The sequence below is a fragment of the Lampris incognitus genome, chromosome 17 (genome assembly GCF_029633865.1).
Source record: "Lampris incognitus isolate fLamInc1 chromosome 17, fLamInc1.hap2, whole genome shotgun sequence".
Lineage (NCBI taxonomy): Eukaryota > Metazoa > Chordata > Actinopteri > Lampriformes > Lampridae > Lampris > Lampris incognitus.
Genome location: NC_079227.1, coordinates 27,370,655 through 27,396,724, shown reverse-complemented (window position 1 = coordinate 27,396,724; position 26,070 = coordinate 27,370,655). Strand labels below are relative to the sequence as shown.

The 26,070-nt window shown below is 42.3% G+C and overlaps 3 protein-coding genes across 3 annotated transcripts in view; 2 read left to right on the top strand and 1 right to left on the bottom strand.

The window, feature by feature from the left end:
• The first annotated feature begins 782 nt into the window (after positions 1–782).
• On the top strand, positions 783–5,273 carry ppa1a (inorganic pyrophosphatase 1a). The gene is made up of 11 exons (XM_056297470.1): positions 783–843; positions 1,116–1,180; positions 1,327–1,380; positions 1,992–2,111; positions 2,202–2,288; positions 2,380–2,506; positions 2,634–2,761; positions 3,697–3,782; positions 4,429–4,498; positions 4,991–5,030; positions 5,245–5,273. Exons 1-11 carry the CDS (start codon positions 783–785, stop codon positions 5,271–5,273), a joined length of 867 nt encoding a protein of 288 aa, XP_056153445.1.
• Positions 5,274–7,053: 1,780 nt separating this feature from the next.
• sar1aa (secretion associated, Ras related GTPase 1Aa) lies at positions 7,054–13,601 on the top strand. The gene is made up of 7 exons (XM_056297374.1): positions 7,054–7,080; positions 7,451–7,523; positions 7,626–7,745; positions 7,942–8,007; positions 8,429–8,532; positions 8,715–8,846; positions 10,730–13,601. Exons 2-7 carry the CDS (start codon positions 7,466–7,468, stop codon positions 10,844–10,846), a joined length of 597 nt encoding a protein of 198 aa, XP_056153349.1. The 5' UTR covers positions 7,054–7,080; positions 7,451–7,465; the 3' UTR covers positions 10,847–13,601.
• A 1,412-nt stretch (positions 13,602–15,013) lies between these two features.
• Positions 15,014–26,070, bottom strand: part of LOC130127738 (testican-2-like) — a 35,393-nt gene continuing 24,336 nt past the window's right edge. Inside the window, exons 4-11 of the mRNA XM_056297460.1 lie at positions 25,318–25,432; positions 23,654–23,762; positions 22,926–23,040; positions 22,015–22,134; positions 21,575–21,793; positions 19,358–19,420; positions 16,314–16,451; positions 15,014–16,138 (exon numbers count right to left, since the gene is read on the bottom strand). Coding sequence (XP_056153435.1) covers positions 15,999–16,138; positions 16,314–16,451; positions 19,358–19,420; positions 21,575–21,793; positions 22,015–22,134; positions 22,926–23,040; positions 23,654–23,762; positions 25,318–25,432 — 1,019 coding nt within the window. The 3' untranslated portion in view covers positions 15,014–15,998. The remainder of the gene's footprint in view (positions 16,139–16,313; positions 16,452–19,357; positions 19,421–21,574; positions 21,794–22,014; positions 22,135–22,925; positions 23,041–23,653; positions 23,763–25,317; positions 25,433–26,070) is intronic.

Here is a 26,070-nt window from a genome sequence, read left to right as displayed (position 1 = left end):
AGTAAAGCTGTTATAAATACTTTTTCCCCCTCAGAATTCAGACTCCATCACGTTAATAATAACCGATTACAAAGCAAAATGAGCTGGGTAATATATTTTTGCACACGGCGTTGCTAAAAACAGGGTGATAAGAACATTATCAAATGGTTACAGTGAAACTCAATGAGGCAAAAAGTCACGACATGAGCATGCCATCTAATCCTGTGCTTTAATTGGTTTAAGCCTAACACCAGCCTGCTCCATCTGTTTTGTCTGCAGTTCTGACTGAAAGAGCTCTTGATTCAGACATCTTAACGTGAGGGAAATAGAAAACAAAACGCTTCTCATGCCAAGGTAGACGACTCACGTCCAAATGGTTTGTTAGAGCGGCCGTCCTGCAGAGGAGGTAATAAGGAGGGATTAGACGAGGCTCCCGGTCACAACTCTGAGCAATCTCAGCTCTCTTAAAACTTTAATTACTCTGAATCATAGGAGCTGCTGGCTATATTCCATACTTGCTTGTATTTGGTGTGATTATCATTCGGTAGGCATACTTTTAAGGGAAGGAAACACAAGGAAGTTTAAGGCAGCGCTGACCTTTGACCTTTGTTCCCCCTGTTTGCCACCGATTTTGTCACACATAGGTCAGCATCAATGGTTGTAAGCCTGCCCGGGGGTTTAATGGATGCGCATGCGTACTTCTCGCTCTCAGTCGGCCTTAGTGGTGCCCGTCAGGAGGAGCTCACACCCCTCCTCATTCAAGTCACACACTCCAGCGGGGAGGTTGGACATCTTCAACGGACATGAGCTTCACCATCGAGGAGAGGGGGAAGCCAAATACCCACGATTACAGAGTGTTTTTCAGTAAGGCTATCTTCAGATGAACATGGATCTCAGTTCACAAGACATATTCCTTGGCTAAGCTGTGCTCACTGTGACCGTTCTGGTGTCGGAGCAATGCCAATATTGACAACCTGGCTTATGGTAGTGCCATAAATCAAGTTGTCAATATCGCACAGCTCTTAAAAGTTGCCTATTGTGCACAATTATGTAGAGTATAAATTAGATGCAGTTGCTTTCATTCTTAAATCTTTGTTTGCCTGCACTGGACTTTGAAAGTATTTTTCCTTTCACAGAAAACGCTGATGGGAAGTATATCTCTCCTTTCCATGACATACCCATCTACGCTAATGAGGCAGAGGTGAGCATTATGCACCACATTGCTCCTGGAGGATTTATTCAAGTTTGACTTGCTTTAACAAAACAAGACTTTCGGAAAATTTGGTTATACAGGAAAAAAAGAATACATTTTGGGAATAACAAAGGGATCTTTCTGATATTTTCTAGAATATATTTCACGCTGTGGTGGAGATTCCAAGATGGACTAATGCAAAAATGGAGGTATATCCAGAATATATATTTACCCCCAGCACCCAGCCCGGATCTTATTATTTAGTCCATACTGTATATGTAGATAATGTGAGGTTTTAATAACAAGAAATAACACAGATGCCTTCATGATATCGCAGATATATTAGATTCAGTTGTGTGTGTGTGTGTGTGTGTGTGTGTGTGTGTGTGTGTGTGTGTGTGTGTGTGTGTCTGTGTGTGTCTGTGTGTGTCTGTCTGTGATATGATATTACAAACCATATTTGTAGATGTGATTACATCAAATTCACCCATGATGGAGTAACATTTTGGGTAATGTGGCAGAGATCTCCCTTATATCAGATTGAAATAAGGTTATAGAGAACATTACTGTTTGAATTACACATGAAAGTATATAATATTGGCTTGTGAAGTTGTCATGCTCATATGTGACATACCCATCATTGAACTGTTGTGTATTGTCATAATTTCATACACACTGTATGATGATGCTAGTGTTCATTGGCTAAGTGTCATCGTATTGCTTATGTTTTACCATCCTTCTGTCCAGGTTTCACTCCTGCTGTCATAGTCTTTTCTTCTTTATTATCTTTTTTCCCTCCTCTGAATATTGTGTTTGTCAGATTGCTACCAAAGATCCTATGAATCCACTGAAACAAGATGTGAAGCAGGGAAACCTTCGGTATGTCGCTAATGTGTTCCCTCACAAAGGATATATCTGGAATTACGGCGCGATCCCACAGGTACGTTCTTTTCCACCTGCTGCTAAAATGATATGAAACCCTGCATTGCAGTCGATCATCATATACACATGTATTTTACCCTATTGGCAGACATGGGAAGACCCGGGGCACAAGGATAGTGACACAGGATGCTGCGGTGACAATGACCCCATTGACATATGTGACATAGGAAACAAGGTGCCGGTCTAACGTCGTAAAAGTTTTGCATAGAAAGGACTCAGATCAGCCGTTCCTTCTTTTGCTTCAGCAATATTTCCCCAATTTTCAGGTGTGCTCCCGAGGAGAGGTCATCAAGGTGAAAGTTTTAGGAACCTTGGCTCTGATTGATGAAGGTGAAACAGATTGGAAGGTCATTGTGATCAATATGGAGGATCCTGAGGCCGGCGCCTTTAACAGTACGAGGGCGCCTGACTCTGCAAACTGCTTAACTCTCCTCAGCAAGCCATTAATTATAACACAGTTTGTGCCAAGATCCAAGTTTTTTTTTCTCTCTCTCTCGCTCTCTTTTGTTCATTAACTCAGATATTGATGATGTAAGAAAACTTAAGCCGGGCTACCTGGAGGCGACATTCGATTGGTTCAAGAGATATAAAGTCCCGGATGGAAAACCTGAAAACCAGTTTGCATTCAACGGAGAGTTCAAGGACAGGGTAAACGATCCAAGAATAAGAGCATATTCTGCCACTAACGTAACTTTAAGCATGACGTAGTCGGTGCATCTTTAATCGAGATGAAATTTAAACGTGTCAGTGTGTGCAAATTTGATCAGCACCGGCCAAAGTAATACCGGGATGCAGAAATCACAAAATACACTATGTGCAATTTTTTAAAACTTCCTTTGTACTCTACGAAACATGATATTGGTGCATGCTCTCACTGTTTGAGTTACAGCATGCATGCAAACATGAGAAGATTTTTTTTTTTTTACTATATTAATCCCCGTGGGGAAATTCCTCTCTGCATTTAGCTCATCCTAGCTGTGTAGCTAGGAGCAGTGGGCAGTTGCTGTGCAGTGTCCGGGGACCAACTCCAGTTCTTTCCCCACTGCCTCGGTCAGGGGCAGAGGCAGGAGTATTAACCCTGACATGCATGTCTTTTTGACGGTGGGGGAAACCAGAGCACCCGGAGAAAACCCACCACAGACACGGGGAACACATACAAACTCCACACAGAGGACGACCTGGGATGACCCCCAAGGTTGGACAACGCCGGGGTTGGAACCCAGGACCATCTTGCTGTGAGGCAGCAGCGCTAACCATTGGGCCACCGTGCCACCCAAGATGGCTAAACGAAAGATATTGGCTTATCAATAAGCTGTCACTACGTGATGTCACATGGAAGAGTCTATATGACTGACAACACACACTTTCAGCAGAGGCACATGTGACACATCCACAGCCACGTCAACAATGGTTTAAAAAACAGTCATGGTCATTTATTCATATGATGAAAACACTTTTTGTCAGATGAGAAATAAGTAAAAACGTGTATAAAAAGCTTTTTTTTTCTTCTTCTCCAAATTGTCACTTAAAATCTATATGCCAACATTCCTGACACTATTGATAATCCAGATTGTCTTTTCTAGGACTTTGCCATCGCAACAGTCAAGAGTACCCATGAGTTTTGGAAAGCACTGATTTCTAAGAAGACGGATTCTGGTGAGCTAAGCTGGTGAGCAGATTGTTCTTACAAATACATCTCTTATCCAGCCCCAGAAAGTTGAATCAGTTCATCTGGACACAGCGTTCAAGTGGGAGAAACGTTTCATCACTCGTCCAAGTGACCTCTTCCGCCTCAACTGGATGAGCGATGAAACGTTTCTCCCACTAAACGTTGTGTGCGGATGAACCGATTCACCTTTCTGTGATTTCCTTACCTGGACTATTGAGCATGCACCAAGACATCTCTTATCCAACTTTGCAAACAGCAAACAGTGGCAGATGACATTTATCATGTTTTACATTGATCCAGCATCTGCTTTCTCTTGCTCCTGAAGTAAAACTTAGAGAATAGCTGAAGGAGAGTTTGGAGTCTGCTGGGTGACTTTGCTCTGTGTAAAACTTATGGACTGTATATTCCCAAAAAATAAAAAAACCTCGCAAAAGAAGAGATTAGATCATACTTTCCCCAGACACCACTTACATGAGCAATAAAAGGGGAGATGTTGCAGCCAGATGTCTTCTTCTGACTCTCAGAGGGTTTTTTTTGTTTTGCTTTTTGGGTGGGACGGCGGTGGGGTGGGGGTTAAAATTGGCTAAATATTTGTTTTTTGAAATGCTTTTCTTTGTTTTATTCCCTTATCAATCACCGGTATCAGCATGAACACCTCCGTCTCGCAAAGCCCAACCTGCTGCTCCAGTGCCGATGCCAAAGCCGTCGTTGATGCTGTGAGTTCACATCATGTTTGTTTGTTGCACCAGTAGGTAGCTTCAACATCCGTGAGGATGCTTTGCTTCATGACCATGTACAGACTCAACACAACAGCATAGTGACTGATGTGACGAAGCAACAGGCCCTTAGGAAGAATGAAAAGTCTGGTGAAGCGTTGTCAAATTTTTTTTTTAAAAAGTGTGTGTGTGTTTGGGGGGGGGGGTGGGAGGCTGTATCTTTCTCACTTCTCTTCAGCCAAACCAACCCAGCTTTACAAGGTTATCTGGGCTTTGTGCTCAGAGTCAGGGTTTTACAAATGTAAAGAAAAGAAAAAGAAAAAAACCCATAAGATGTAAGAACTGAGTCCACAGCTAAAGCTAAAGGTTCCTATCTACGAGCTATACACATGCATTTATCAATAAATCTGTTTTTTTTATGAGTCAGAAAATATATATGTGAAGTCAATAAAAGAGAGTAAAACCAATTAATGATTTGACCGTCTTTTCCAGGCGTGTGCTTTTGGAGCCGAAGATTCCCTTCCAAGTTCAGGTCCGCCTGTGTGTGAGTGGGTGTGACTGTGTGTGTGACTGTGTGTGTGTGTGTGTGTGTCTGCGTGCGTGCGTGTGTAAACAGTACTTAGTGTGCATTTTTATTTGTTGATTTTTGCAGCTGCTTGCAAATATTTTTTAACAAGTGTTCATTGTACAGAAATAAAATTTCCAGTGTTTCTTATTAAACTCTATTTTTCGGATCTGTTTTTTAGTTGATAAATGGTTCTACTATGAGAAGTAAACCAACCCTGGAGAAAGACATGAAGTCTGGGACTCGGATTTGGATTCAGACTGGGATACATCGTGATTCAATGCACTTCAACTGCAGCTGAAACTGGCTTTTTTTTTTGGGGGGAATATTTTTGTTGTATTCAACTCCACCGGCTTTTTTTTTTTTGGGGGAATATTTTTGTTGTATTCAACTCCACCCCCCCCCCCCATGTAAGCTATTAAAATATTTGATACTACCAATGTTCAAATTGCTCAGATGTGATTATGGCGCCTTCTGAAAGTCAGATAATAATAGAATTTTTTTTTTTTAACAATTTATGCTCTTGAATGATTTAATCTGAAATCTATACGAAAATGACAATAAAGTAATACAAACTCACTTATTGGCTTGTGTCAAATTTGTTGTATTTATTGTATTGTTCCACATCATAGACTTACACTTAAAATAAAATAATAGCCTAGCTATATGTAAGGTACAGAAAAAGAAAGAAAAAGTCTGAAGCAGATAAGCAAGATATGAATATATAATATATATCATGCTAAGAAATTGCACTCATGATTAGAATATCATATGTAAATTATACTGATACAAATAAATTATACTAATATACTAACTTATACACTTGTAATTTTTGATATTGGGGTATGCAAATAAAATTGACTTGACTATACTACTGACATATTAATATTAACATACAAGACTGATTCTATCCCATGCTATAACATGCTATTGCACTACTGCATTATACTAATTTACTAATGATATAAAACACATAAAAAAGCAAAAACAGCTCGTGTCAATACAAATATTTTAAGGGATCTGTTCTTAGTTTTAATAGTGATGATAAATAAGCGTGATAAATATAATGCATATATATAATCCAGTTAGTCAAGTAAATTCTTGACTAACTGGATTATTTTGCTCCTTATTTGTTGACCACTTTCCCTACCGTTGAGTGTTTCTTATACATACATATTTAAATAAACATGATAAATATCCATCCATCCCCTGCTGTCAGCGTCGCAGGGATGCTGGAGTCTATCCCAGCAGTCATTGGGCGGCAGGTGGGGAGACACCCTGGACAGACAGCCAGTCCACCACAGGGCCATAATAATAAGAATAATAAGAATAAGAATAAGAAGAAGAAGAAGAAGAAGTAGTAGTTCAACCCCTCCTTGTCCGTAGAAGTTCAACCCCTCCTCCTATTCTGTATGAATCAAACCTTGATAAAAAATATATAAATAAATATATAATGCAGTGAGTCAAGTAAATGCTTTATGAGACAGTACAAGCCTGTTTCATGCCATGAGCAAGCTGATGATTGCTCATGGCATGAAACAGGCTTGTACTGTCTCATAAAGCATTTACTTGACTCACTGCATTATTTTGCTCCTTATTTGTTAAGCACTTTTCCCTGCTGTTGCGCGTTTCTTTTAACAAAGTTATATATATAAATATATATATATATATATATATATATATATATATATATATATATTTATTTATTTATTTATTTATTCATTTATTTATTCATTTATTCATTTAATAGTGAGCGTGGTTCACAGGGCCGCTGCTGTGCCTGGTGGCGGAGCCTCTGATTGGCCACGGGTCAGCCGAAGACCAATAGGACGGTCCGCTGGTTCCCATCGATACCACCGTTAGCTCGCCGTCGGCTCGGTCTGTGCCGTCCAGGTAAGTTCGCGTTTGACAGCGACGTCGAATCCAATATTGGGGGGGATCTTGCACGCCTGAGGGGTCATAATTTAACATTCATGTTAGTCCACAACAAGTGACCCTGTCCGGAACGAGAGCACAAGTGAGATAACTGTCAGGGGTTAAGCTAGCCTGCTAGCTAATACGGTTATCCGAGTTAGCGTTAATGCTAGCCTGTCTGTCCGCCATGCCCAGTGCTCCTCCTGTGTGTGTGATTTAGGTTACTTTGCTAGGTCAGGTAGCGAGATAACGATGCTACAACGCCAGCCATGCTCATTGCAAGTTGTGTGTGGTTTATTTGTTGTGAGTGGTCATCTTAGCTAAGTCAGGTTAGTAACGTTAACCTTCGTTTACAAGACGAGTTTTATCTAATACCTGCGCAGGGGGGGGGGGGATAATTTATATCCGAGCCCTGGGTAGATTTCACCTTTTCGTCCATCTGTAACCTCTTGTTTGATCCACATCTTTTCTAGGCCAAGACCACCGAAATGTCATTCTTATTTGATTGGATCTACCGGGGATTTAGTGGCGTTTTACAGTTCTTAGGTAAGCGTTATCCAGATGGTTTCAGTAGGAGGAATCAACTGATTTTGGTCACCACTAATATTCGAGATCACCTCTGATTGCTTTGCGAAATATTTCATTCAGGACTTTACAAGAAGAGTGGGAAGCTTGTATTTTTGGGGCTTGACAATGCTGGAAAAACAACCCTCCTACACATGTTGAAAGACGACAGACTTGGACAGCATGTGCCCACGCTGCATCCAAGTAAGGATCCCCAAATACTAGTGTATACGATTGTTGATGTGGGTTTAGGAAAGCTGTTGTGCAAATCATAGCTGTGATGATTCAGTAAGTTCTACTTGTTTCTTATCAGTGAGTTTTAAGCCCTGTTTGGCTGGTGCTCTCAAAGGGGTTGTTCTGTCGGTCGCTGTCCTAAAATGTATCTTTGTTTTCTGAAAAGCTTCTGAAGAGCTGACAATCGCTGGAATGACATTTACCACATTTGACTTGGGAGGACATGTACAAGGTGAGACCATTCTGTCATGTCAAATGTTAGGAATGTCAGTTTGTTTGCCTCCTGAGACATACTGTCTTACATGATCACAAAGTGTACCCATTGGATACACTTTCTCCTGTCACAACAGGCTTTTGTGAGGCATCAAATTCCAATGAACTCCAAATAATTGACGTCATGTGAAAATGCACACTAGATACTGCTTTTCTAAGTATCATCACCTCCAAATAGAGCAGTCTTGGAGAAATGAATGGTTTGTCTGATGTTGACCCAGACGTTTTAGCAAAGCTGAGCTTAACTCATTTCAGAACAGTTACCAGGGCGTGGCATATTGGTTTAAATATTCTGCAGATGTAAGCCAAATAATGTAATAGTCAGTATCGTACTGTATTTTATTACATAATCATTAGTAACTGTTTTATAATTTTCATAGCAAGAAGAGTTTGGAGGAACTACCTGCCAGCTGTCAATGGAGTTGTCTTTCTTGTAGACTGCGCTGATCACGACAGACTCACAGAATCTAAGACCGAACTTGATGTAAGATGAAAATTCCTTCCTCAAAACCAACATTACCTTTGAATACAATTTCTCAGTCTTGCTTAGGCGTGTGCATTGAATGATAACGGGTCAGTTGTCATGTAATAAAGCTGTAATTTAACAAATTTTACTTACGTTAAAAGACTATTTTCTGCCTCCAACACCCTTTCATCCTGTTTTAGGCTCTCCTTGCAGATGAGACCATTGTTAATGTCCCTGTGCTGGTTTTGGGCAATAAAATTGACCGGCCAGAGGCTATTAGTGAAGGAGGACTGAGAGGAGCATTAGCTCTTGATGGCCAGGTCACTGGAAAGGTAAGCGTGTCATTGACATCATCTCACAAATCTCAAGAATGAAATATATTCTGTGTACAAACATGTATAAGATTATGCTTGAATGTTAGTAACAGCTTTTCGATGTTATCCCTGCCAGGTGGTAGCCTGGGAGGGGATTACGCGTTTGGTCACCCGGGTGTGTATCTGTCCGCGGCTAATCTCGCAAACTACTGGGCCTATCAGCCTAATTTTTTATTTTTTGTGCACAGTTATGACTGTATGATGAAGAACCTCTCATACTTGCTATGATTCAACACCTTTGAAAAACATTTGTTCTCGCTATCGCTGCTCCTTCATTTCATTCAGTCTCTAGCTTGCTTGACCATCGCTGCTCTCTATCACTGCTGCCTGATCTAAGCCAACTGTGGGCATGCGTGACTTACATCTATGGTTGATCGGGCAGCAACAAGTTGATGTCTGCAGACTGCAGACTTTGAGAGGGCGGGCAGGGAAACTACTTTGAATGGGCAGGGTAACTGTCAATCATTTTTTAATTTGGCCAATTGGAGGCTTACAATCCTCCCTCAAGTCAAAAACTAATTTCAGCAACATGTCATCTGAACCAGTTGTCAGGGTGGTTAAGGTTAGGGTTAAGGGTTGGGATGGGGGTCGACATGCCCATGTTCCAGCGCCATGTTTTTATGCAGCTAGCTATCACTCAGCAGCAAAAGTGTCAAAACATGTATTCGGGTATGAGTCTTGAAAGTGAATGAGAAGTCGATCATACCATATATCACTGTTGATCTCAGCACAGGACAACTGGAGGAACACTGGATGAACCTTGATGCATGCTCAATAATCCAGGTACGGAAATCCCAGAAAGAATCAGTTCACCAGGACACAAGGTTTAATTTTTCTAAACCACGTGTCCAAATGAACTGATTCAACTTTCAGGGACTGGATGAACCAAAAATAATATAACCTCTATCTTTATTTTCCCAGGGTAAGGGTTAGACCAAAATGGTTGCATAGCAAACCTTTTCTTTTTGGAAAGTGCAAGTTCATATTAGACTTGGTCACACTCATGTGAGGGTCTGTTAAAAAGGCTGAGCACACACAGACTGACAGGCAAAATGTTTTTATTAGGTAGATATTTTTAGCTTGAGCGCTGCATGTTAACAACTTTTTTTCCCCATGTTTCCCGTTCAGTTGACTTAGATGCTGCACAAAAGTCTTGTAATGGCAGGAAAAATGCTGCTTTTGCTGTCCGGGTGTGCATGTATCTGTCTGCTGCTAATCTCGCATACTACTGGGCCTGTCAGCCTAATAGTTTTTGTGCACAGTTATGGCTGTATGATCAAGGACCTCTTGGTTGCGGTGACTCAAAACCTTCAAAAAACCTGTTTTATACCACAATTGAGTCCTAACTCCTTAGCTGGTTTTTCACTTACGTCTGTGCACCGGAGAAGGGGAGATTTGCAGGCAGTGCCTCCGTATTTTCCCATCTCCCTGTAGGTGAAAAATGGGTGGTTTGTCGCGAAGTGCTAGCACCGGAGAAGGGGATACATGGCTGGCAGAGATCTGCACTCTACTGAGTGTATTCTTCTAGTTAATACCTGAATCTAATTTTTTCATTCATTCATTTATTCATTCATGCATTCAATAATTCATATTCTTTATTTAATTTGGTAGTCTCATTTGGGATTGAGATATCTTTTTCAAGAGAGGTCCGAGAACAAAAACATTTAAACCACTTAAAAATGACAAATGAGCAGTGACACAATCTTGACACTTAAGCACCAAGGACAAATGAAAAGAAACATCTGAAATTTAAGCTTTAAAATCCATTTGAGAAGGACCCTCTCCATCCTCATTTTTACCATGCTAATCACTGCTCACTGTCCATGTTGTCCACCCCACAGGGCAACGTCTCCCTGAAGGAACAGAACGTCAGGCCACTGGAAGTCTTCATGTGCAGCGTATTGAAAAAGCAAGGCTATGGGGAAGGATTCCGATGGCTGTCGCAGTACATTGACTAACATGTGGAGGGATTGTTCCCCTATCAAGTGAGCTTTAGCTGTGAGAGAATTCTTCACAAAGAATCAGTGCTGTGTGCAGTCACCCATGGAAAGCCATGAAAGCCACAGTTGGTGTTGTGCAGTCCATATTCGAAATCATGTCCTTCAGGGATCATGTCCTTTCGTCATGTTACATTCTAGTACTTAGTTTGATGTTAAAGGTTTCTATGCAAATTTTAGGAAGCGGTACATGATGCACTGCCTTTAGTATGTTATTACCCTAACATTAGTCAATCCACTGAGTTGTATTTCTTGTGCATATGGTTAATTATAGTATATTTGATATGTTAAATCACACCTGATCGTGATAGACATTGGTGAAAGTATATTTTATGCAGAAACATAGATAAATTCCCAAAAGAGCTGAATGATTTTTTGCAAGTAGAGCAAGTACCCTAAGTTGCAATCTATTAGCAAATGAGTGTTGAAAATTAAGGACCAATGATGATTATAGCGGCAGTCTAATGGCCGTCGTACATCATCTCAGGATGGTTGAGATTCGATTTTAGAACGATCAATTTGACACATTAATCCTCATGAGAAGTAAATTGATACAGTGGATTAATTTTAGGTAGCTAATTTTATCTGATGATGCAGCCATTGACTTCAGAGCACTCAGCCAAAGATGTATGCAATCTTCACTAATGACTTTGAGATTTTTGAGAAGAGCGTGTACTTCAACAAAAGACATCTTCCCTGAGGACAGCGGAGCCGAAAATAATTTCAAATCCCGCAGTCAGCCAAAAAAGAGTAAAAGATAGCACGAACTGCACATAAAAGTAAAGATAAGAGCCTACTTCACACCAACATTTCTTTATCTTTTGGTGATGACCAGAAGAGAAATGCTCTGTAGTGTGGGTTCATTTAAACATTTGGCCCAAAGAGCTTTCATACATTCAGATAAAGAACACTAAGAAGATATATGCTTGTTTGCACCAAATATAATTGGATTATTCTCCAATTTCTTTGTTGTTTTGGACCTTGAGAATGTTAAGTATAGAATTTATGGCTACAATAGTTACACTAATGTTATGTTGGGATTAATTATTGCTCTAGCATATTTATATTAATTTATTTGGCTACATTATTACTGTAATGTAGCCTTTACACACAACCCCCCCCCCCCCCAGTGGAAATAAGCATTTTAAGATACAACTTGTATTTTTAAAGCATTAGCCTGGGCAGTGTAAACTAGGCTGATTTGAAAACGAGTGGAGCAGTAGCTATATAAAAACAGCTGAGGTTTACTACTTAAAATGCTTGTTTGGCTACAAAGAGAAACATTTTGAAGCTGTGGGTCCACAGAATAAAACCGCAAACTACTGCGGCAGGTATTGCACTGCCTTCTATGGGCATCTTCCCACATGGGGACAGAAATACCCTCAAAATATCAGGAAGCAATAAAGTGGAACGACAGTCTCGTGTTGTGCCAGACACGATCTTAATTCCCCACTACATTCAGCAGAAGTGGAGGGAACAGGGTTCTGACCCCGTTTATAGAAATCTGTTTGTCGTTCTAACAACTTCTGTCATACATCCAACATAAAGCAGCGCTGGCAGCACAAAGGCTGTTTTTATTTGCTCATCTATTCATGAATTCCCCATGTTGGCTTCTGAGGGACAACGCACTTTTTTTATCAGCCGTGGTGTTTGTTACCAACTTAATTGAATTAATTATTTAGCCCAGCTTGATGCGACAGTAAACAGCAAGGCTTTAGATAATAATGGTAGCTCGTTTTTTTGAAGGCCAGATAAGCTAGGCATGTGAAGCAATATTTGTTCTAATCTTTGCAGGGTGTACACTGAAGATTGATATTAATGACCAAATCTAGAATCGCCATTATCTATTTATTTGTCATTATTAGCAAGAAGGGAACTGTACTGCATTTCATCGGCATGTTTAGAGTCGATTGTTCATTATATGTTTGCAAATTTGCTGTAACATAATTGATAACAAATATGGGATTGGTGTTTAGGCTGTCCGTGTCCAGCTGTCGTAGGCCTGGAATGCTAAGAGATGTGGACTTTTTGACTATCTGGAAAGATACGAGAGTGCACTTGCAACAATAAGCGCATTGACATGCAGGTTCATTTTCCATTATTGTTATGGATATTCACTTATTCTTCTATTCAGTTTTTTTTCCATTTAAAGTGTGTACCTTGTGTCCAGTAGCCCAGATAAGCAAACATCCTGACTAAGAGAACTATGAATATGGAAGCTGGGATCTGCCAACGTATAGCAGGATGCAGAAGCGTGTAATATCTAATTTACTTGTATTTTCCTGCCTTGTATGTTTTTATGGTACTGTTTTGAAAAGAAATCTGTTCTTATGTTCAGGGATGTTTATGGTTGCGATGTGACGATACATATATAAACAATTTTACCTGAATGAGTGCTTAACCGTAAATATAAGCTATTCACCATTATAATGAATGCAAGTTTACACGAACACCTTTTTCCTTCACCCGTGTTCTGCAGCATTTTCTCTTGAGATGTTGTAAATAATGTAAAATACAAATGTACATGTTCGGACGGTTCATGCCCTTGAACTGGTAACATTGATTGTTAGTTATTTATTACAGACTGTATTCATTTAAGTAAATTACATAAATATTTTCAACAATCCTCCCCGCAAGTGGCTTTGAACTCGAATGGCAATGTAAAAAGAGTGATGAAGCCTGCGTTCATCCACTGGATGGTTTCAATTTTGTCGCTTTTCTGAAACAGTTCATGTAATTTTCCCGAGTCCGCTAGTCTTTTTTTTTTTTAATGCCAGTAAATTAAACCTCAGCCGACATGCTCATTTTCCATGAGCTTTCCACTTTATCGAGTGATTTATTTTGTTTTCAGGAAGTTCAGTTGTAGGAAAACAGCAATTCATTTGACTCTTTTGTTTTTCCAAAGGGTTTGCACTAAGTAAAGCGTATGATGCCGAGGACAGCGAGTGGCCCTTTGAGCCTCTGCATTATTCAGGTCCTTGCGTTGTATTTTTTTTCTCTCTCTCGTCATCAGAAGAGCGACAACATTAGCTCAGCATCTGCTATGAGTTTCAGGCATGCCATAATAGATCAAGTGTAAATGATTGCAGGCGGGAGATTCCTCAATATACCCACTGCCGGATGTTATGGAGTTAAACTCTCCCTTTTTTTTTTTTGGTCATAAGATTGACTAACAGTTTTATCTTATGAGCTGTAACTGTGCAAACATTTCTATATTTTACTGTTCGGCTGGCAGCCAGCCAGTCATGTATGTGATGTAATTTGCTTTTTTGGCATGAGGTGGCAGCTGAGCACCAAATAACAAATACTAACAACTACCATAACCAGCCTTATAGGGGTGTTGGTGGTCGATGTAGTATTAAACCTGTGCTATTTTTAATTCCACTGGAGATTTCATTGCCACAATATAGTATTGATGAAAAAAAAGAAATTACTGCACCATCGCTGACCGATATGAAAACTACTGCAATAATATTGACCGTAGCGAGTTTGTTTGATCAGCGTCTCTCAAACGCTCGGTTACAGAGACTTAAAAGATCATTGGCAGATGCATAGGTCCCCCAAGGATTCTGGGATAATTAATATTTCAAGTCACAGTTTATGCAACGTTTTCAAAGGGTCAGCGTACGTAACGTACATGTAGGTAGAGATCTAAAACATTTTCTTTTTGAAATAGTTTCTTGGCTCAGGAAAAAAAATTTTTTTTGGAAGATGCGAATCCCAAGATTTCAAAGATGCAAACAACTGACCGCAGCAGGTGATTCTATGGCCACCTCCCGCCATGAGCACACAGACCCACTTAGCTGCCATCTTGCAGATTCACACACGTTTAATTCACCCTGAAGGTAGGATTCCTCATCCATCCACATGAATGGATAGAAGACTTGAAAGTATTCAACGTTAAACACCCATGGGAAACGTGTGCAACTGGGTGGTACTCCACCAGCCACCACCTCAGCCTCATTTTCTCGTTGGTGGCTAATTTATTCTGTGTGAAGTAGTTGGAAAAGACTCAAGGATAGTTGACCTTAATGCATAAATCTGGAGAACGTGTGTTCACGCGGGGTGCAAGAGACAAATAGCAGAAGAATCCAAGACATCTTGGCCCCATTGCCTTTAATAGTAAAGTGCTCAGCCTTGAAGTACATTCTTTTTTTTTACTAACATGCAATACTAAAAACAACCAAATATCTGGCCTACCAATAGCATGAATGAAAACATGGCAACAATTCACTCATAGAAAAAAAAATGCGGTGAGAATTCAAGTATACACACAGAACTTCAAGTAACGCACACATTTTTATAAACACAAATATACAGCTTCAAGTAGCATACTAAGAATAAAACATTGTGTGGCAAGATTTCTGGACGTGAGTTCTGGTTAGCGGCTGAAAAAGGAGGGCTACTTGTAGTTTCGGGGTGTCGTTGTGGACAATAAGAATACATTCTACGAGTTTCAACTAAAATAACCCGACCAAAAACTTGAATATTTTATTGTGTCTGTCACTGTACGCTAACTGGTAAAACATCCATTCGTTCCTAAACTTGTGTACATTTATTCACCTTTATCATGAGGGTGGTGTCAAACCTTGCAATCTTCCTAAACTCGCTTCACTGATCAGATATGCAAGATTAACATACACAATCTGTATAGGACACATCGCCACACTGCATTGAACTGTTAGGAATTCAGATCTGCGGTCATTCCAGAGGGACAGTGGCTCTAATACTCAAAGCACTTTTTTTTCACAATGGAAAATAAATCTCTATATGCATAGAAGATGGCTGGACAGATAGGATCTCTGCTGGACTACACCTACGACGCAGTGGTCAGTGGGTCCTGCTTTTCAAGACAGCAAAACATAAAGCTCGGTTGCTCATAAAACAGGAAAAGTAAAGAAGCGATACACATATCTAAGACAAAAAAACTGGTCATCTCAACACCGGACCTGTCCGGCAAAATAGATCCATAGAGGTCAATACACAATTCCATGCCTCCTCTCGTCAAGCCCAAGCCAAAAATCCTTTTCTTATTTTTTTTTTCTGTTAGGAGAGAGCCGTCACGGTAGTTTGGGCCAGCAGCTCTGACTAGGCTCTCCACGGGGGTTCAGTCCTACCAGATATATCCTCCGTCATCTGCCTCGCCCTCTTCCTCTTCTTCTGCCTCCTCCCCGTTCTCCTCCGCCTCCTTCTCCTCTTCATCCTCCCATCCGACTCCGCTCCCGAAATCCCCGGAGTAACCCATCACCTCGTCTGGAGAAGCGAGAGAGACGCAAATTGTTCCTGATAACACGTTTCATAGTTGGAGGATTTAAAACGTTTTATGTGTGTGGACAATAACAGGAGGTCTTGTACAAAAAAGGGCTAACAGCTCTGGCGTTTCTTTTTTTATCTTATGGTTGTGAATAATAGCTGCTGCCTCTCTTACCACAGTCAGGGTTGCCATGGACTCGAGTGCCCATTATCTCCCCGCCGTGCTGGTCAACACACCAGCACTCTCCTCGGCTCTGGTCACACTGCAGCTTCCTGTAGTAGCCATCCTCATCGCAGCTGGGAATGTACATCCCTGCAAGGATCATGCATAGGCACACACACACACACGCACAATCACGTGTACACACACGTAGCTGTTAAATATTCATGCCCCTCAGCACACATAGCTACCTCACGCTGATGCTTGAGATAAGTAAAGCATAACTGAGAGCACCAGTCTGCCTTGTGCGAACCTGTGATAAGACCATCAGTCAGGGAAGAGAGAGGGCTCTTTTCAGCAGAGAATACCACAGAGAGAGTTTTCCTGCTTGGTTCGCTAATCTATACATAGGCTGAGGTCATTTGTACCCATTTTGGCCCGTAATGAACAAATAAATTTGTTTATTTTAGTGTCTTGCGTCATAAAATGCCCGGCCCACGTCGGCTTACGAGACACTACCAGTCAAAACAAAGCAAATGTGAGCCTGATACCGCATGGTATGCAAATACGAGTAACCAAGATCCAAAACATATAAAAATAAAATACACCCTGATGGCAGTATATGCTTGCCTGGCACATTAACACGCAGAAAACCAGAAGGCTTTTGCCAGGTATCGGACCTGGAAATACCTGGCAAAAGAAAAAGAGGAAGATCAAGGAGAAGATGGAGAGACCAGATAGATGAGGAAATGAGGAGAGTTGGACTGCGGGAGAGGGATGTGTCAGACAGAAAGCTATGGAGGGCAACAATCTGCTGTGGTGACCCCTGAGAAACGGAATGAGCTGAAGACAGAAAACTCGGCTAGGTGTACGTTTTCTTATACTCTAATGCAAAGGGATGAAGATGTGGCCACGGCCCAGCAGCAGAGCTCCAGTGTCCCAGCATCCGCCCGGACACTTCGATCAAATCCAACCAGAGTTTAATGTTCACTCCTAGCCTTCCACTCTGCAACCTTGGCCAAGATACATATGGAAAACACAAGAGAGCAAAGTTGGCTTCACGGATGTAAGGGCATATCTCGGTTTTCTGGGCCAAAAACAGAATGAAAACTGTGGTAAATTTAATATGCCGGTTAGATAGCATGGGGCTCTCAGGGAGCCAATAAGCCAAACGGGTGTGTTAGCCCTGCTCTTTCCTAAAGCCAACGCTGCCCCCTAATCCCCCAGCCTGATTAGGGCCTAATACCAGCCGTGTGCTTGTGATCTGTTTAATGAGCCTCCTCCAGTGACTCGCATGCTGCTCTGGGCATCTTGTTACACAAGTAGGCTCATACCACATAGCAGTGCCGGAGGCACTCGTCGACTAGCCAGCAGGCACAGTATGACAGCACGACCTGGGTAAGGGATCTGAAACGATGTAAGCAGAGACACCTTTTATTTTCTGACAGCAGTGTCTCCATGCAAACATTAAGGCCGCCGCGCGCTTGGTTCATGTGTCAACTATGAGTTGCAGTCCTGCTTAAATGACCTTGAACTAAACTGGAATGCATACATAAATAAATTTGGCATGGTAAAACAATAATTCAGCACTTGGAATGCGCTGTCCTTGTTTTTGTCGTTCAGTTAAGTCCCAACACTCTGTTCTATGTGAAGGCCGCCCAGTCTTGTGTTGTCAGTTGCACTGTTGTAATGACAATGTATTCCTATTGTCGTACGTGAAAGACGAAGAAAGCCACTTTATTTTGTCATTGTACAGGTTACAATGAAATTCTCTGCATGTAGCCCAACCTATTGTATAGGAGCAGTGGGCAGCTGCAGCTGCAGCACCCGGGGACCAACTCCAGTTCTTGCCATCGCCTTGCTCAGGGACACAGACAGGAGTATTAACCCTAACATGCATGTCTTTTTGATGGTGGGAGGAAACTGGAGCACCCGGAGGAAACCCACGCAGACAGGTGGCGAACATACAGACTCCACACAGAAAGGACCTGGGACGACCTGGGGTTTGAACCCAGGACCTTCCTGCTGTGAGGCAACAGTGCAAACCCCTGGGCCACCGCGCCGCCCGCTTGTCATGTTAACGTCAACAGTTTCTGTCCATTAGATGTTAATTGTAAGTCTGTGTGCCCTGTAAGAAAAACATTTCGCTTCATTTGTACGCCTGTATGACTAAAATAAGGATAAACACACTGACCTCATGTGCCAGGTAAAAATTAAAGGTAAAGTCCGTAACAACGTGCTGCCATGGCTATGTGGAGGTCCTGCAACAACTACAACGCGAGTGCTCCACTGAAAAGAAACATGACGATGTCTCACCATCGGGTCAACATTGTGTATCTGTGTGAGAAATGCAGACAAGTGAAAGCCACAAAAATCTTGGGTTTTTTTTGTTGTTTTTTGTTGTTTTTGGATTTTTCCCTCAGGGATTTTTCCTCTCCAATTGTACTTGGCCAATTACCCCATTCTTCCGAGCTGTCCCGGTCGCTGCTCCACCCCCTCTACTGATCCGGGGAGGGCTGCAGACTACCACATGCCTCCTCTGATACATGTGGAGTTGGCAGCCGCTTCTTTTCACCTGACAGTGAGGAGTTTTGCCAGGGGGACGTAGCGCGTGGGAGGATCACGCTATTCCCACCAGTTTCCCCCCTGCCCCAAACAGGCGCCCCGACCGACCAGAGGAGGTGTGCTAGTGCAGCGACCAGGACACATACCCACATCCGGCTTCCCACCCGCAGATCACGGCCAATTGTGTCTGTAGGGATGCCCAACCAAGCTGGAGGTAACACGGGGATTCGAACCGACGCTCACCATGTTGGTAGGCAACGGAATAGACCGCCACGCCCCACAAAAATGTTTTAACATGATGCGGCACTGGCTGGTTTTCTCATTCGCAAGTAATAAAGGGATCAATTGCATATTGTATCACTAAGTACTTGATGGAGTGGACATATGTTACTCCAACATTGTGATGCAGTAACAAACATAGTCTGCACAATACAATAGGTACTATTACAGTCTGCTCTCATCTTTAACTATGGCGAGAGGTGCTCACTGTTTACCAGGTTTCTTTTTGGCCACTTCCTGTACTTGGATCTTCTCCAGCTCGGCCAGGCACGGTGGCTCTGGGGAAATAAAGCAAGAGCACAGATGACAGGCAATACTTTGAACTGGTCTGCCAAACTTTATCTCAATCAATGTCCTTCATTATTACACCCCTCCCCCCACTCCCCGTATCGATTTGTTTAAGAATTCTTAAATTTCATTCCTTCGCAGCCGTTATTGATTGTCAAGAGATTAGTGAAAGTGTACGGCTAAAGGCCGAGAAATACAAAGAGTGAGCTGGTTTTCTCTGAAACACAGAGAAAGGAGACCATTTGGCGGCAGTCCCCCAGGTCGTAACCTATCCTTGGTCTTCCCAACTTTTCCAGACAGCTGTTTTTGTCTGGCTGCTTGACTATTTAATGGCAAAAAACAAAAACAAAAAACGATTTCTACTCCAACGTATACACAGGACACAGTGTCCATTAGCTACAGCTCATCATCATGATTTCCTTATGGCTCCTTTGAGATAAACTGCCCAAATATGCAAATTGTTTTAAGTATACCCTTAAGTATAAAAATATCACCAACTTGTGAATAATTAATGAGGGGATCATTATTATCTAGGGCATGCCTTTGGTGAGTCAACTGCCTGATCAATGAGAACATCAGTGTGCAAAATATAGCAGCTCCTATGAACATGACCTAGCACTAAATCTGCCCACAACAAACTCGGAAAAATAGGTGCAACATGCACAAATGTTGAAACTACACCAAAATGAAATGGCACGTGCAAGTTAGTAGTGTGTAAAAAACCTTACATGGAGCACACACACACACACACACACACACACACACACACACACAGTCTCCGGAAATGGATTTCAATGACAGGCGTTTTCTCCCATGTAAATACACCCAGACATCCAGTGTTGAGATGAATATAACTGTCACGTTCTCTCAATATTTTGTCTCGTCTTTTTTTCTCATCCCCCGCCAGCCTCGATACGGAACAGTCAGTTATGTGAATTCTGCGTTTCACAGTAAAACTCGGGAACAGCATCAGCTTTGATATGCCTCACAAATGCAACAGGTTTGCTTCTTGACAAGGCGAGAACTCTGCTCCCAATGGGAAACCCTCGTCGAAAAACAAAGAAATGTCACATCGAACCCAAAACCTGAACTCGCTTTTGAACAGCACTTGAAACTGCATTAGAAAAGAAACGGGGAACGATAACCGTGGTGCTGATTCTACTGTTCTTCTTTTTTTTTACACTTCATATTATCCTTTGAGACTAATCTTACCTTCAACTTCTCTTTTATATTATTATGTGTGCTATACTCATCCTTGTTGATTGCTGTAGAACTAGTCAGTGGGATGTTTTAATGTGACTGATAGGGATGCTGTCTTTATGGACATTGCTGAATATTATCTCCCTGTCTGTCCTCTGATCAGATAAAGGGGACGTTATCATTGAAGGTTGTCTTTTCCAACACTACAGTATGTATGTGTTGTGCAGAAGTTGTGTTACTGGAGCTTTTGTTTCTTGCATTGTTGAAATGGAAACTGCTGCATTGTTTGAACTTGTCAGCATTGCTGTTATTGTTGTGGTTGTAACATAGGTATATAATATAGTATGTAGTTGTGAAGTGGCTGGTAGGTGAGTATATAGTGTCTACTTCTGGTACATAATAGTGTAATATAGGGGGAGTATATAGCATTGTATATGGTCATGATGGGTTGTGGAGTTGTGGTATGGTATATATAGTGTAGTGTATGGGCAATATAGTATATAAACAATATGGTATAATATATGGGCATAGATTGTTGATTACTCAATCATAACCAAACTGTATAGTAGCGACATACCTGTTGTGCATGCATGCTTGCCTCCAATGTCCTGTTGTTCCATTTATTTCTTGTTTTGTTTTTTTCCTTTTTCTTTTTCTGTGTGAGTGATGTCTGCAAGTGCTAGAGGCTGTGGTGTACTAGAGTTAAATTCCTGATGTGCATGCACACTGGGCCAATAAAGTTGATTCTGATTATAATTTGCCGCTGGCCAAAATAATCTCCTTATCTTATCTTATCTTATCTTATCTTATCTTATCTTATCTTATCTTATCTTATCTTATCTTATCTTATCTTATCTTATCTTATCCCACCTCACCTCACCTTATGCATCTCACTTTAAACTGAATTTTACTTTCCTCTCGTGAAAAAGGTAAATTTTACTCACTTTCCCTCCAGAAGCAGAAGCACCACTCGGCTGTGGAGACCTTCCCATCCTTGTAGCTGTCACAGGAGTTGAAGAAAGGTCGGATGCAGACCTCGTACTTATCCAGGTTAATGGCAGCCAGCTCAGCATGGTCCAGATAGAGGTCATTGTTGGTGTCCAGCTTGGAAAACATCCAGCCAATGGAATCCTTGCAGCTGGCTACCAGGCTCTTATCCAGCACTGTGGGACACGATTTGCAGAGACTCTCAGTGAATTTGTACAAGCTTCTCCATAAATCCCACGCGAAGGAAACATTTGCATTTTGCTTGAAACCACTGAGTTTTTATTTCGTGTTTAGCTGCTTCCAGTGTATTCGATTTTGTACGCAATTGAGATAGAAGTGTGGAGGCAGCAGAGCGTACAGCAGCTTGGAGGGAGGAGCTGTCACCCCTGCTTCTCACCTGAGGCAGTGCCAGCTCCGGGCTTGCCAGAGTTGTTCTGCTTTGCGTTTCCGTGAAGGAGTTGGAACCAGTCTCGCAGGCGGTCGCCCAGGTCTGCCAGGTCCTGGCCGGTGCAGCTCTCTGGGGGGAGGGAAAGGGGGAATCCCAATGTTGAAAAAGCCTGGCACTCGCTCAACAGCATTCTGACTCACCTGCCTCAAACAAAAGGCGGGCGTGTGGTATCGCTTTCTCTTGCACCCACCGATGTGCATGCAGTATAACAAAAAGTGCATAGCACAAATGGTTGGGTTTCCTCACCATCAAGCTCACTCGCTTGCTGAGTGAAACCTGTTAGTGCGCAGTATTGGATTTCCATATCGTAATTTCTACGTGCATAATCAGTTAAGTCAAGGAAAACATCGGTTCCCAATTAACTACCATGGCAATTTGCTGCCTTTCAATAGAAATACACTTTCGGTTTCAGGCTAAATACATATTTCAGTTTACAGACGAAAAACAGAACTAGCCTTTCATCCGCTTGATCTATTGGCATTTTCACGTGCCCAAGAGCCATGGGTAATCAATACTGTTTGGTTGCAATGATAGATAGTGTACACTCTGAATAATTAATTACTACTAGACTCAAAGACCATTTTACTAAGAGGGGGAGCTATTTAGCTAACGCTAATCTTTGGAATCCGCAAATATTGATCTCAAACGGCACACATTGTCCACGTGCTTTCTGTAAGGAGATAGGAGTCCTCTCCTACAGAGTGGGATGTCTGTGGCATGTCCACCATTGTTTGCTAACGTTTTACAACATTTATTTACAGCCTTCAGACAGAGTTAAAAATGGACACGTGGACAGGTCGGTGAAAGATCCAGGAATTCAAACAGATCAATTTTGGGAGGATGAAAAAAAGGGCACTTGCCATATTTGTTGTCAGTGTTTGCGATGGGAATAGAGGCTGTGGCGCAAGGGCAAAAACCGGTGCACTTTACACTGAGGTCCTTCCCTGTGAGACAGGCCTGCTGCTCCAGCTTACACTGTCAGGACAGAGAGGGAGCAAGAGGGAGAGAGAGAGAGATGGAGGGAGGAAGAGAGAGAGAGAGAGAGGCTGAACTGAGGCATGGATGCAGTTTTTAGTATAAATGTGGGTGAGAAAGAGAAAGCACACTCAGATGGGCCGATGTGCTCGGTGAGAGGGGGGCGAGAGAGTAAGTTGTCATTTTCCACTGTCTTCTCATGCAAGGTCAAAATTAAGAGCCGTACATAAATCAATAAAAGATCTTGGGCATGGCCAGTGTATGGTGATGTCTCTCAAAGCTGCGGTGGCCTTTAATCATACGGCCGTTCACCAGCCAGTGCAACCCGCCGTCCCCGCTAGCGGTGATGAACCGTGCCGCCCCGCTGCGCTCACATATATAAGTCAGCACAGGAGGAAACAGTATATGACTGGACTCGTCACGTTATATCAGATGATGACATGAGCACTTTCCATTACTTAGCCTGATTTTATGATGACAGAATACAGTAATAAAGCAAAAGAGGATATCTCTCGAGTAAAAAAAAAAAAAATTCTATCCTACAGAGATGGAGCGGAGGGGTGTGTAGAAAGATGCTGGCTTATGATTTTTCACGTTTCCTTATTTTCGTTACCTCAGAGGCGTAGTTGTGTCCATCAGAGCCGCATACAGCTGATGTGGCAGCTACGGGGCAAATCTTGCAGCTGCTTTCTTGGGCCTTGGGCTGCCCCGGCTGCCTGACTCTGAGGAAAAGTAAAAAGGGAGAGGAAATAACCGATATATATATATATATATATATCCCTGCAAGACCAGCGTCACACCTGACATGATGGATGAATAGTGTAACCTCATTTCTTTTTGTCATAAGGAACCTCGCTGGGAGCCTCTGACTGTCTTTTATCCAGTAGAGTTGTGTTGAGGCCATAATCACCACATCACCGCTATCTATCTGGCAATGTACAGAGACGCCTAGCTCCAAACAGCCCTCGGTAACCTCGTTCTCAGTGAGTTCTTTCATACTCGGCAAAACCACAAGCTTTTTAAGGCACTGTGGTGTGACTTCTCAGGCTTTTACTCGCATGCTCATTACCCATCACTGCACACTCATCTCTTGATAAATGCCTGTCGCTATGGATAGACTTTACAGGTAGTAATGATTCACTCCATTAATTCTTTTCATATCAGGGCCCGGCTCCCCCCCCCCCCCCCCCCCATCAGAGTGGAAGAAAATGGGTAAAGGAATGGAGAGATGCCTTCTTAGCGAGGTGTTCCACACAAAACAAAATGGTCCGTGCACATTAAATGGTGTTGAGAACCACAACCTAAATTCCAATAAACACAGTGTAGTAAGTGGTCAAAATATAAAAAGGAATGAATGGCACGGTGTCAAGTGAGCAAAGAAATACCGCGCATTGTATTGCACTGCTTTCATTGCCTGCTATTCAGAGGCCAACCACGCATTGTATTGTGAAGCACAGCGTAAGTGGCATAATGAATGTCACCTCTGTGTTTCACAGTTTGCCGTAGCTTTACTTACAGCCACCTACGTGATTAATCATAGTTTAAAATCGGTGCTGTATTTTAAGCAAAGCATCACCCCGGGCTCATTTGTCTGGCACCGATGCAGAGTTGTATTCAACACCTGCCCAACCAGCCACTCAAACAGTCTTCTTCAGGGGTGTCTATTCTGTTGCCTACCAACACAGGGATCGCCAGTTTGAATCCCCATGTTACATTCGGCTTGGTCGGGCGTCCCTACAGACACAGTTGGCCGTGTCTGCGGGTGGGAAGCTGGATGTGGGTATGTGTCCGGGTCGCTGCACTAGTGCCTCCTTTGGTCGGTCAGGGTGCCTGTTCAGGGGGGAGGGGGAACTAGGGGGAATAGCGTGATCCTCTCATGCGCTACGTCCCCCTGGCGAAACTTCTCACTTCAGGTGAAAAGAAGCGGCTGGCGACTCCACATATCGGAGGAGGCACATGGTAGTCTGCAGCCCTCCCCGGACCGGCAGAGGGGGTGAAGCAGCGACCAGGATTGCTTGGAAAGGTGGGGTAATTGGCCGGATACAAGTGGGGAGGAAAACCCCAAAACTGTCTTCTTCACCAACACACAGATATTGGCTGCTGAGACCTACACCACAGTGTGACCTATCTGTGCAGCAATTTAAAAGAAACAAGAAAAACAAAACAAAATATAAACACCAGGGTACCGGGACCTCACAGATGCAAAACAAGGTTGCTTCTGATGGTGGGACTGAAATAGCGATGTCAGGCGTGCCTGCCAGACAGATTCCCACCTACCTGTGCTCCACTTTCTTGCGATTGACACACATGGCCCTCTGGTATCCCTGTGCAACACACACCTTATGGCGGCTGCACTTCACCTTCTGGCACGGGTCCTTGGTGGTGTCCAGAGCTGCAGGCACAGAACAGATACAACAACACTGAAACCCAGACGTGTCAATCAACGCCACATTGTTTTAATTTCCCCATGAGGCAGAGCAGAATGTTTTGGGTTTTTTTTTTGTGTCTATGCTACGAAAAAAATGAAAATATGGTGCTTCCAGCTGTTTTCCATCGTGTTTTGACACATTGTGACTTCAACAGATGGGATAGTGAGTCGGTTAGTGCCGATCAGATAGCAGCTGAAATAATCTGCTTCTATGTTTATGGTGTTCGGGATGAGCTCCCTTTATTACAAAAACATTTATTTTGACAGATCAATGAAATATATATATATATATATATATATATATATATATATATATATATATATATATATATATACATACACATACACACACACACACATATACACACACACACATCATGAAATTGTGCCCTAAAATGATTTGGCAGCACTCACAAATGACTTCATAGCATTAGCAAGGAAATGGGCAGAAAACACGGAAACCTAGCCGTCATTAGCAAGACATTTCTCGGTCGATAGCCCTGTTTGTTGTTTCCTGCAGCTCCCCCTTTATGATTGCCAGAGAGTCTGACAGAATTGATTGAGCATCTCTTTCTCTGCGCTTGTCACATCCCGCTTCCCCC

Excerpts from the sequence above, each read along its gene's own strand:
- ppa1a (XM_056297470.1), top strand. The coding sequence starts at position 783 with ATGAGCTTCACCATCGAGGAGAGGGGGAAGCCAAATACCCACGATTAC. Across the intron at positions 844-1,115 it reads CGATTACAGAGTGTTTTTCA|AAAACGCTGATGGGAAGTAT; the intron begins GTAAGGCTATCT and ends TTCCTTTCACAG. Across the intron at positions 3,783-4,428 it reads GATTCTGGTGAGCTAAGCTG|CATGAACACCTCCGTCTCGC; the intron begins GTGAGCAGATTG and ends CACCGGTATCAG.
- sar1aa (XM_056297374.1), top strand. The coding sequence starts at position 7,466 with ATGTCATTCTTATTTGATTGGATCTACCGGGGATTTAGTGGCGTTTTA. Across the intron at positions 7,524-7,625 it reads TGGCGTTTTACAGTTCTTAG|GACTTTACAAGAAGAGTGGG; the intron begins GTAAGCGTTATC and ends TATTTCATTCAG. Across the intron at positions 8,847-10,729 it reads ATGGCCAGGTCACTGGAAAG|GGCAACGTCTCCCTGAAGGA; the intron begins GTAAGCGTGTCA and ends TCCACCCCACAG.